Source organism: Vipera ursinii (genome assembly GCF_947247035.1).
Source record: "Vipera ursinii genome assembly, chromosome: 5".
NCBI lineage: Eukaryota > Metazoa > Chordata > Lepidosauria > Squamata > Viperidae > Vipera > Vipera ursinii.
The window spans coordinates 55,378,110-55,391,058 of record NC_139518.1 but is presented as its reverse complement, the minus strand read 5'-3'; the positions used below and the strand labels follow the sequence as shown (position 1 = coordinate 55,391,058).

The following is a 12,949-nucleotide window of genomic DNA, read 5'->3' as shown; positions in this document are numbered from 1 at the left end:
ATAAATGTATTTTGCCAGAGAGTTTTAGTACAAATGTTTATATTCTATCTAAGATAAAATGTTTAAACTGAAGGCCTACCTTTTCTCAGAAGACTTTCCTTCTCATCTAGTTCACATATTTCAGTCTGGACTCTTTTTTTAATTACAAGTTCCCGATTTAATATTAACCCATATTCATTATTGAAATTTTTAATTTCCTTCAAAAATGTTTCATCTTCTTCAGCAATTCTTGTCTTTAGATTTTTCTTATTATGTCATAAAATTTAAAAAGTGTAAATGACAAAATTAACCTTAAATTATTTTTAAATATACATTTTGATATATAGAAAATAAATATTGAGAGATATGTCAAAACACTATGACACCTACTATACTAATCTTAGAAATGGAATATAAACATAAGTGTATGCATTACAAGAGCATAATAAAAAATATTCATCTTATATTTGGAAAAATCACTTATTTTTGATGTATGGCCTAAACTGCATTTTCTCATAAATAATCTCAACTGATTTCAGTATAATTTATTTCAAAGTGCATTTCCTTATAAGAAATATATTTTATGTTTGTTAATATTACAGGAATATTAGCAACCACATTCACTGAAAGCTGCCAGCATGGAAATGTTAAAGAAATAAGTAGCATTATGTCCTTAATTGAAAACAGAATGAATTGCCTTTCTCTTAAAACAATCTATCCTTTTAAGCTCATATCATTTGAATCAAGAACTTAAATTCCTTAAGAAGAATAACATAAAGTTATTTTGCCTTGGGTTCCCTCATAGACCTGTCACCTGCTTAGCTTCAGTAACTGATAGTAGCAATTTATTAGTTACTAATAATAATATGATTGTGTTAAATAATACAATTATCTTGAACTTATGGGCTGGGAACCCATTAATTGTTGCCTCATTAGAACCCCAAATCTTTGGGCTAAGCGTAATTCTAAAAAGGTTGAATAGTACATATTTAAAATGCTACCACTGGAAACATACATATACTTCAAGATTAATATTCTTCTGATTTAGAAGATCAGCTTTTTGTTTTTCTAAACTCTCTTTCCGTTTCTTGAAAAGTTCCAAGCTAAAGAGTTTTTCAGATAGCAAGTGAGCCTATAAAAAAAACCAAAAAAATACTAGTTGAGTGGTATTTTTGTTATGGTTTCTTGTTAGACAGAAGTCACACATATGAAGATCTTCGCAAGATTTTAAAAACCAATATAAACACATTTTTTTAAAAACGGTATTATCTCTTAAAAGTGTGCAAAACAATCTTAATAATAAATGGTCAAATCACCACAAGCTATATTCATTGTTTCCCTACTTCAGGTAGAAATTTAGTTAAAGCTTAATGCATTCTGAATTTAACACTATGTGATTTAACTAAACTCAAGATTGTATTACTTATTTATTTATCTAATATGTATTGTGGTTACTACAGTTAGTCCTCGACTTACCACAATTCATTTAGTGACTGTTTGAAGTTACAATGGCACTGAAAAAAGTAACAGGACTATTGCAGCATCTCCACTGTCACATGATCAAAATTCAGATGTTTGGCAACTGACTAATATAACTAATGCAGATTTACATACAGGTAGCCCTTGATGTACGACCATTAATTCAGTTACTGTTTAAGGTTACAGTGGTGCTTAATAACTGGACAGGACATGTCCAGTCCCTGAAGTTATGGCTATGGCAGCACCTCTGCAGTCCTGTGATCAAATTTAAGTGCTTGCCAGCCTGTTCACACTTATGACCTCAGGAGCACTTCATCTCTCCCCCTCCCACCTACTTATCTCACTTCCTCGTATGCCCTTTTGGCTTCCTGTACTCTGCAGCTCCTGCTGTTCTAGCTGACCTTTGCCATCTTCTTGGTCCCAGTGCTGAACATGCATGCCTGACCTGGCCCATTGACAGGCAGTTGCTGGCTGCAAGAGGCCTTCTTCCCAAGGTTGCCCATGACAGTTTCCTTGCAAGACCTCAGGAAGATGGTCTCATGTGACCAAAAAGTGCCTTGCCTGTTGAGGACATGCCTTCTCAGAGGGAGCAAGAAGATGGCCAAAGTCTGCTGGGGCAGCAATGTGCAGTATGTCAGAGGCCTTGAAGTGCAAGGTGATGAAGGTGACTATGTCTGGGACCAATCTGGGTAGCTGAGTTTTTCCAGAGCAACTGCGTTTTTTGTCATGCTGCTGGAGCAGATGGGGTTTCCAGGGATTCTTGCAGATTTGCATTGTGCTATGGCTCAGGGGCTTCTTGTAACTCTGGAGCTGTGGTGCACCAATAGGCTACTGAGTCACAGCATGGTAAGCAGCCCTAGAGCTGTGCAATTCTGGGGCTGCTTGCCACCCTTCAGGGTACAGGGTGGCCAAAAGGGCAGAGATGGGTTGGGGAGATAGGCAGTGGGGGAGTTGAAGAGGAGAAAGTCTCTTATCTTACCAAGGCTTGGGGCTGGAAGGGACAATGCCTGAATGGCTTAGACTGGGATGAGTCCTTGAAAACCTCTGAAATTCAGTTAACAATGGCAATGAAGAGTGCCAGGATTGCCATCACTACATGATGTGCTCGTGTATAAACATATCACGTGGAAATTCCGCTCCCATTTTGGTTGCAAATCAAGGTCTAATTGTTTAAATAGCATTTAAGGCTAAAATCTAGTTCAAGGACAAAATAGATTAGAAATTTGATTTGACATGCGTGGTAAGCCAAATATATTTACGCTGACAAATTGGGCACTGTACTCCAAGGTATAATCAGACTGCATATAATTTTTTTAAAAAATCTCTTATTGATATTCAACCTCTGTTTTGGTCATGTAGGAGAAAAGCACCCTCCATTCCAACTGACCCAAATAAATCAAATCTTTTTTTTTTAAAAAAAGGTAGGGGTCCTGCATTTAAACAACCTTTCTGTTTCAGAAGAACTTGGAGATGCAGATCCAGGTTTTGCCTTCCAAATCTCTTGCTGCCAAACTTTCTCTCTGGTTCAGTTCTCCTTACATTTGAGACTGCTTGATTGCAAATGCCTTGGAGATAGCTCATTGTCAAGGAGAAACAGAACATTCCATCTCCCAGCCAGTACTCACTGTTAGTGAAAGACTTTGTCTCTTTGGTCATTATAGAAATGGGACATGCTGGCTAAGGAGCGACTACATTTATATTGGATTATACTGGTGAGATCAGCTGTGTCCTAAGCTACTTACGCAATATATTCTTGAGAGCAGCATTTTTGAAAAGAAAGTACTGAACCTTGAAAGGTGAAATGCTATAACTCAAAGTTCTAATTACATGCTACCTAGTTTTTCACAAGAACATACCAAAAATGTATACTTCCTTGGTCAAAAGCAGTTCAGCCACATGAGCTTTTTTTCTCTGTGTTTCCATATATATTTATAATGTCTTGAATGCATGAAAATTAGAAATAAAATTTGTAGAGCAATCCGGAAATGGAATTTAGAGTGGAACCGCACTCAACTTAATACACACTGCATTAGAAGAACATATTTTGACTTTTTTCACTATCCCAAACCTGATAAGTGGTGACAATTATATTGGTGAACTGAATTTATTTCATCCAGCAGAAGTAATGCATATTGGCTTTTCCAGGATTGTGAATGCATGCACAGACTTTTGAAAAACAAATTGAGCCAAATATATAAGTTAATGTTCATTGACCTTTACATAATTAATTATGTGAATTTAAAGTTATAATTGGTTTAGGAATACTTTTCTAGTTTTCCTCATTTGTAAATCATAGTAATTGTTTCCCCACTTTCATCAACTTTCTGTATCTGCCATAGTAACCAAAACTCTAAATCAGAATGAGTCAATAGCAAATTAGTGATGTACACATGGAATTATGATTGTAATAAATTATTTTATAAGCAGTAACAGAATGAATGTCATTGCCTGGCAAGAATGGCAATAGGCTTCTTGTAATTTTGCAGAAAGGACAAAGGGTTCCTGTTCTGTGAACATGGTTTACTGTTAAATAAGAGATCATGAAAAATCCAAGAATGTTCAAACACATTCTTTTGATAAACTCTGTGGATTCTGTATATTTGTATTATATCTTCTTAACTTATTTATAGTCTTCAGCATTGAACAAAAGAGACCCAATATTAAAAAAAATGAGATATATCTGGACAGTCTTCTAATTGAAAGCATTAGATTGATTTTAAATAGCTTTAGACTTAGCAACTCAATAGGCAGTTATAGGTTTTATATCTATATGATTTGTTTACAATATGCAATTGAAATGAAATTACAGAGATGGAAAATTCTGAATCCTGCCTCAGACTAACCTAAAAAATCTCCCTTGAATTCTTGCATTTGGGATTTCTCCTAAAAAATTTTCAACCCTAACTCTCTAATTAAAGCATATGCAATCAAAACATATTCTAAATTTGCAAAGAACTAAATGAGAAAAATTTGAGAGTCTTCTAATGCTTATTTCTTCTTTAAGAATTCCTGAAAGTCTTTTCCAAACATGCTTGAGAACACTTCTTATGGTTCCTTAAATGATAACTGTGATAAGTTAAAACATAGTTTATCTTATCCTCCTCTAGAATAGTTGAAGGATGAGATCAAAAAATAGTTTTTAGTTTCAATTATTCACATATTAGGTATTGCCAAAACATAATTAATAGATAATATTTTCCGTTATCTGGTTTATTTTTGTCAACAGACACTTTGATTGAACTTGATGTCCAAATATAACCATTATCAGGAAACCTGACAAAATTTAATACCAAAGATAAGAGAATTTTCCTTCCTTCCTTCCTTTCTTCCTTCCTTCCTTCCTTCCTTCCTCATGTGATATTATATTCTTTCTAAATTTGACTGAGAAAATGTCCAGAATTTCACAACCTGAGCATGCAAATCAAAGGAGCTTATTTTCAGTTCATGTGTATCTTCTATGCCTTTACAATAATCCTGTTGAATATTGCTAATACTATAAAACAGGGATGCTCTGCATACTAACACATATGTATCATTATCAATTACACCTATTTTTGATATAAATAAGTTGATATATAACAAAAAGAAAACAGTAAAAGATATCAAATGTTAAAACATTAGTTTAAAAAAACCATTGCTCTTACTTCAATTTCCAATTTTTGTTTTTCTTCACCAAGTTGTTGTGTAATTTGATTAGCTTTTTCATGATTTTTGCTTATCTCCTGTTTTACTGCAATATAAAATTAACATTTATACATCAAACATATTTGGAAACAAACTTTCTTTTTTCATAAACATGAAATAGTTAAAAAAAATCTCAAATATATTTGATCAATGAACATTTTATGGTAGCAAATTTATTATGAATACCACAGTGAATAAGTCAGCACTAATACGTTTTAGGAAAAATAATACCATCTTTTTTGAACCCAATAGGCTGTCCTGTATTTGGAATAAGATCAATCCAGAGAATAAAAAACTACAGTAATTTTGGTGAGCCAGAAATCTTTGAAGACAATACTCTCTCACACACTCTCTCTCTCCTTCTCTCTGTCTTTCTCTCTCTCTCTCTCTCTCTCTCTCTCTCACACACACACACACACACACACACACAAACACACCATTTTTCCAGTTCTCTAAAATCAGTTCCAAATCCCTACAGAAAGAAAATAAACACTTTACCATCTGGCAATTGAACAATACAAAGCATTGTTAGGATATCGTAATTCTTCTTGATTGCTGTGATGTTCTTTTATTCAATTACGTAGGCTCAAAGGGACATTTAAAGTTACCATGTTGTGCCAATTTTTTTAAAAAAAATCCATGGTTTTGAAACAGCAGGGAAAGTTTGATCAGGAAAACCTGGACAAAAGGAGTACCAATAATAACAACAATAATAGCAACCACAGCAACAACGAAAACTGGGGCTCCTTTGAATAGTAACTTCTTACCATCAGATAAAGTAATCTGTGGCGCTTCTATATATTGGCTTCTCTGCATTCATATCACAGGTCAGTCTGAAGCAGCAAGGCTGCTTTATGTATTTAGGCCTCCCCTCTTAGAAAGATCCCTGCGTAGTATCTGTTTCTTAATCTTAATTAAATAAGGGGAGGTCCTGACCTTGGTGTATCAGGCACCTCTTTTCTTCAGCTTTCTGTTCTACAAGGAAGATTTGCTGGAACAAGGAGTCTAGGTTCATTTTGAGACTTTTGGGTGTGAGGAGAGGAAAAGAGTAATTGATTTGCTGTATTTTGGCTGCGGAGCTACAATACAGAAGCCTTTTCCACAGAGGTCATACAGAGAAATCTGGACAAAACCACATCAGACCGCAGGTGTGCGTGTGACTTTAATTTTGCACTGATCAATAAACAAAGTCCGGCATCTATTAAGCTAGCATATGACAGAAGGTTAACTAACTCTGGTCTGGCTATGTAATGTACTATGGCCCAAGAACTTTGTAAGCCACGATGGGTGAGGTTTTAAGATTTCTCCCTCACCTTCAGTTTAAAGTGGTACCGCCCACATGCTCACTCCCCTCACAGGACTGTTTCATTTGTTTAATTCACTTGTCTGGCCGCCTAATTCAAGCCAAGTAATTCTGAATGGCTTACAGAAGGAAAATCAACAACGTCTAACAAAACGTATACAAAACTGTATTGCGTACATCGAGAAAGAATAATACAACAATAAAATAATAATAAATACAATAATAATAAACCTTTATTGTCAAAGTACAACATGTGTACATTGAGATTAGCTGAGCCTCCCCCTGTGCTCTCTCCCCCCAACACACAGTGATAACAAACCCTCCATCCCACCACACTATGTGAACCAAATGGTGACTCAAACAGCAGCAAACACTATCATCCAATTGCGGCTCTGGCACATCAGGGCCCAAAGGCCTGGAGGAAGAGCCAGGTTTAAAGGCCCACAGACCCAGAGCCATCTGTAGATAAGGAGAAAGGTCATTCCATAAAATGTGGTCCCCACCAAGAAGGCTTGTCTTCTGAGTCCCAAAAGAAGACCTCTTTTCAGTGAAGGGTCTTGGAGTATCCCCTCACAGTGTATGGCATCCTAGGGAGAAGGCAGTTGTACAAGGACTCAGATCTATGCCATGCAGAGTTTTAAAGGTGATAATCAGTACTTTGAACTGCACCCAGAAACCAATTGGGAGCCAATGTAGCTGCGGAGTAGGGGTATCAAATGGGCCTTGTGAGAAGTGCCCATAACTACCTACAGTGTTTCATTTTGAATCAGCTCTAGCTTCCTGATGTTCTTTAAGTCCAGCTCCATTTAAAGTGTATTTCAAACGAGAGGCGACTGAGACGTGAAGGACTATGAGCAAGTCCCCCTAATCCAGAAACAGGTCAAGTGACACATAAAATGAAATGTGCAAAGCCCCCCTCAATCCCAGTCATCTGATTCTCAAGTAGGAACTGCTCACACAGAAGGCTCCCAAATTGTTCATTGAATCTGAGTGGGTAATGTTCAGAGTCAAGGATGGGAATCCTCCGATTCTGGGATCCATGAAGCACTAAATTCCCAGTCATGTAGTCTTGGCAGCACTGAGCACTGTTCTTTTCCATCTAGATCTTCCTTGCCTCCAAAAAATCAGAGCCTGCACTTGTTTAATTCAAATTAAGATACAGATACTATGCAGGAATCTTTATAAAAGGGGAAGCCTAAATACATAAAGCAGGCTTGGTGCTTCAGACTGGCCTGTGATATGAATGCAAAGAGGCCGAGAACATGTAGAAGCGCCACAGATTGCTACATCTGATTGCTTCATCTGATTGCTTCATCTGATTGTAAGAGGCTCCAGGGGGCTCTAACCACAAATTACTTCATTTGATTGTTAGTGGTCAAAGAAGCCCCAGTCTTTTGTTGTTGCTGTGGTTGCTATTATTGTTATTATTGTCAGGTCAGAATTTTGGACTGTACTCAGGTATAGTCATGTGAAAAAGTTAAGTACACCCCATTGCACTTTTAACTTTTTAAACATACAGATATTTAAGTTTTATACCAACAATATTGATCAATGGGATATAATGTAACAAATATTGTAGACCATCTATATTTTATAGACATTACATTTTATAGACATTATAGACATTACAATTCTATAAGCAATAAACAGAATAGACTAGAATTGATGAAGTGCCTTTTTGACCTAATTTATCTTCTATTTCTATATAGATATCAGTTTTTGAATAATAATTTTGTTAAGTTCCTTTTTATAAGAATTTACCCTAACTTGCACATTGCATGATATATAGGATGAAAATAATTTATAATATTTTTTAATCAAACAGGGCAGGTTAAGACCTTGCAGTTAAAATTTTAGATTTTAATATCTTCATATTCATTCATGATTGTAGTTTTGATTTAGAATTACCTTTTTTCTGGCAAACTGCTTATCTTTAACAACTAATGCTAGGCACATTCTTCTCACATGGAAATTATTTGATTGAGGAATTGAGGGAAAGAAATGTATTTACTTAAAAAAATTGTAATTCAAAATGTATTCAGTAATGATTGGCAAAGATGAATAAGAGAAAATTCATCTATTCTGAATGTTTTAAGAAAGTAAAAATGTTAAGTGTACAACCCAGACAAACAGTCATGTAAGAACAAGAGGAAAAATGGGAAATATTAAAATTAGAATGCTACATTTAAAATTAAATAATTAATCAAAGAAGAAAAACTAAATTTCCATATGTATTACAAATTAGGAGAGTAAACAAAAACATTTTTAAAAATGGGATTAGATGCAATAACTTAGGGAAAAACAACAGGTTGCTATAAAATTAATTGTCTCACAGAAATAACAATTACAAGAATTTTGGCAACTTTTCTAGAAATGTTTGCTCAAAAACTGCATTTACCATAACAAAAACCTTCATTGTGAAACTGACTAAGGTCTGGTCAGTTTCAGGCAGCAGATGCCAGCTGGCAGAGGGTTCTAATGAACTAATGAAGGTTACAGGGCTGTTAAGTTGTGATTAGCACTTTTTAGGGAAATGCAGTGCTGTGGTGAAAAGCATCTCAGGAAAACAGCTTATTTAAGCAGTCTCTCTTTCCTGCAATAGGACAAATAAAGAGGAAAAATAGTCAAGCACAACATCTTATCTAAATCAGGGCTTTTCAACCAGTGATATGCGTACCACCAGTGTTACTTTATAACCTGGCAGGTGGCATGCGACCCTTAGCCAAGTGTAGTGGGGGAGGGAACCAGCTAAAGCGGCAGCATGTGGCGCCACACAGACCTGGAGGAGACCAGCTGGTGCTGCAGGGCTCGGCAGAAGCCCCAGGATCTGAGCATATGGCTGCATGCTGATTGCAGCTTCTGGGGTACCCGGAAAAGGAGGAGGAGGGTGGAGAGAGGTTTTGGCAGGAGAGAAAAAAAACACACAGAGAAAGAGAGAGAAGAGGCTTTTGTTAGTGAAGCGGTGAGGAGAGAGTGAGCGAAGGGTGAGTGAAAGAGCAAGAGAGAAGCTCATGCAAGCAATGTGTGAGTGAATGGAGCAAGAAAGGAGCTTCTGCGAAAAACGTCTAAATGAATGGAGCAAGAGAGAAGCTTATGCCAGCAACATGTGAGTGAATGAGAGCAAGCGAGAGGCTTTTGCTACCAAAGGGTGAGGGGACTTTGCGAGCAAAGGGTGAGAGAAAAGGGGTAAAGTGAGGGGGAGAAGGGAAAAAGAAAAGGCATTGACTTCTGAGTTCCAATGTTGCACTAGGAAGGAAGCATTAACATTGAATCTCAACTTTAGGACTTCCGGTGGCGGCGCGGCGCCGAAGACAGCCTTCCCGGGCTGCCCGCGGCTCAGCTGTTTGTTTTTTCGCCCGAAACAGCGCTGATCAGCTGTTTGGGTGAAATTGAAGCCCCCTCCTCGGGAGAAGAGGAGGGGGTGAGGCCCCAGGTAGGGGTAGAGTTCTCCGGGGCCGCCTGAGCTTGGAGCTTGGGCGGCTGAAGGATTGAACTCCCCCGAAGCCTGGGTTGCTCCCAGCTGGCCGGCGTCTCTGCTCCGAACTTCTTGGAGCAGAGCCAGGCGTCTGCGAACCATCCCTGCCTGAAGAAAGGACTATGGTTTAAAGGAGCAGGCAGAGCGGTACAAGAGGAAAAGGTGAAGAGGATTATTTTACTATACTCTCGAGCTTGTTGGACTTTTTAAACTTTAAGTGAAAGTGCGTCATAATTGAGGACTAAAAGATGGTGGCGAAACCTCCCCCTAAAACTCTTCGGAGTGGTGGATCCTCACCGGTGCAACAATCATCACTACAGGCGTTGCACCCTCCTGAAGCGCTGACATCGAAGGATTTGCGAGATGCTTTGGATAAACATGCCCAGGTACTTTTGGAATCAATTAATCAATCAATTGCTGATAAATTTGCACAGATGGAGGAGAAATTGGAGAAATTGGAGGAGAGAATGGAAGAGAGGATGGAACAGAAGTTCAGCGTGATGAAGGTAGACATTTTGTCCTCAGTGCATAAAGTGGCGGAATGTGTGGAAGATTTAGATGAAAAAATGGATGATCTGGCTCAAAGGAATGCTATATTAGAAGTAAAAGCACGGGAGAATGAAAATGCAAGAGACAAAATGGAAAGGGAGTTAAGCCTTGCCCAATATTACCAGATGCAGTTTGCTGTCAGAATCAGAGGTTTAAAAGAGAATATTAAAGAAGATTTAAAGCAGCTGATCTCTGAGGCTCTCGAAGTGGTATTGAACCAGCCAGCATCTGAAATAAGAGCAGCTATGGATAAAGTGTTTCGGGTGAATTCATGGATTGCCAGACAGAGAAAGTTGCCTAGAGATGTGGTGGTTTATTTTGCAAAAAGAGAAATTAGAGATCAAGTTATACAAGCTGCCTATGATGCTAAAGTTGTGATTGCTGAACAAGAAGTCTTGGTTTTAAAAGAAATCCCTCCAAGGATTTTAAGGGGAAGGAAGGACTATACATTTCTCGTGCATGAGCTTAAGCAAAGAGATATAAGGTTCAGATGGGAGATTCCAGATGGGCTGATGGTGATGCATGAAGGTAAAAGGTATCGGCTGATTACTGTGAAGCAAGCGCGTGATTTCTACAATAATGTCTTAAAAGCAAGCCCATTAACACTTCTGGAAGCTGTAAAGGGATCTGGAGAAGGAGAACATCAAGAGGATGAAACAGAGGAAAATGGTGCTGGAGGAGATCAAGCTACAATTTCTTTGGATGATCCTAGAGAGCAAAGAGTAACGCGTGCTGCTTTAAAACGAGCAAAGAAAATAAAAGAACAAGATCAGCAAAAGTCTTCAGATTCTTCACAACGTACTCATAGCCAAGCAGTGGGAGGAGCACGGCCTAAAGAAGTTAGTCCTATCAAAGCTGTGGTCCAAGAGCTTTTGGAGGATATGCATGGCAACTAAATTTTTAACCTGGAATGTTAATGGACTAAATTCACCGCAGAAGAGGAAGAAAGTTTTTCAATATTTAAAACAATTTAAGATAGATGTTATATGTCTGCAAGAAACACATATTAGAGTTTTGGATCAAAAGCACTTACTGAACTCGAGGCTGGGTACGCAATTTGTTGCTTCTGCAGAGAATAAGAAAAATGGAGTGGTTGTTTATGTTAAAAGTGCCTTAACAGCAGACTTAATTGAAGCAGATAAGCATGGAAGATATGTTATGATTGAGCTGTTGTTAGAAGGTAAAAAGACGCTTTTTACCTTCTAACAACAGCTATCCCTATCCCTCCCTACCCCTCCCCCCTCTCCCCCCCCGACTTCCCAGAGCTAAGTACAAGGTATAAAAACAGAAAACAATCATAAACATCCATATGCTAACAACAATAAACTCTTAAATCTACCGCTCTCTAGCTCATATAAGATAACTACAAACAATATTAATATTACATATAAAAAGAAAGAAAAAGAAAAAAAGAAAGGAAGACTTATTCAAATGCTAAATGAAACTTTTTAGTCCCATATTTCTTCTGGATATATTCAATCCATTTTTTCCACTCCATAATATAGCGTTCTTGCGAGTGATCTTTCAAATAAGCTGAGATCTTTGCCATTTCTGCCAGGTCAGAAACCTTTAAAGTCCATTCCTCTATAGTCGGCAATTCCTCCTTCTTCCAATACTGACCTATTAGAAGTCTTGCTGCTGTAGTTAAATTCAACATCAACTTAGTGTCCACAACAGTAGCTTCTGTAATTATACCCAACAAAAAGAATTGCGGACAAAACTTTATCTTTTGCTTGAAGATCTTCTGCATATTCCACCAAATTTTTATCCAAAAAGCCTTAACCTTTTTACAAGTCCACCATATATGAAAATATGTTGCATCTTCATCACCGCACCTCCAGCATTTGGGCTGATAATTCGGATACATACTTGCCAGCTTTTTAGGATCTAAATGCCATCTATAAAACATTTTATAAAAGTTCTCTCTTAAGTTTTGAGCTTGTGTAAATTTTACGTTCCTCACCCAAATCTTTTCCCACGTGTCCATTGTAATAACTTCTTGAATATTTTGAGCCCATTTTATCATACAATCTTTAACAAGTTCTGTTTCTGAGTCAGTTTCTATCAATGCAAGATATATCCGTTTGATATGTGCTGGACCCTGATTTCTAATTTGCTTTATCAGATTTTCATCAGTCATTGTAAAACCAGTTTTCTGATCTTCTTTCCACCTGGCCCGTAGCTGGATATATTGAAACCAAGTTTGAATAATCTTCTCATCTCACAAGAGGCTGTACGGTTTCAGACACCAAACATTTCTTTCCAGACTCAAGATCTCCTTATACGTAGTCACATCATGTTTAAAACCAACATTTATATTTTCTATTGCGTGTTTTGGGATTGCCCACAATGGTATCTTACAATCTAACTTATGTCTATACTTCTGTTCTGAACCAGCCAACTACCGGCCTTGTAATAAGGCAAACCCCTGTTCAAACAGTAGAGACTGGAGAGGGTCTGAGGCTGCAAAGCGTCTGCCA

The 12,949-nt window shown here is 37.4% G+C and overlaps 1 protein-coding gene across 1 annotated transcript in view; it reads right to left on the bottom strand.

Annotated features, from left to right (window-relative positions):
* Window positions 1-6,157, bottom strand: part of CCDC172 (coiled-coil domain containing 172) — a gene marked incomplete at both ends in the record, with an annotated part of 41,922 nt that extends 35,765 nt beyond the window's left edge. Inside the window, 4 exons of the mRNA XM_083363300.1 lie at window positions 80-245; window positions 995-1,111; window positions 5,103-5,188; window positions 6,079-6,157. Of these exons, the coding sequence (XP_083219426.1) occupies window positions 80-245; window positions 995-1,111; window positions 5,103-5,188; window positions 6,079-6,157 (448 nt within the window). The remainder of the gene's footprint in view (window positions 1-79; window positions 246-994; window positions 1,112-5,102; window positions 5,189-6,078) is intronic.
* Between the last annotated feature and the right edge of the window lie 6,792 nt (window positions 6,158-12,949).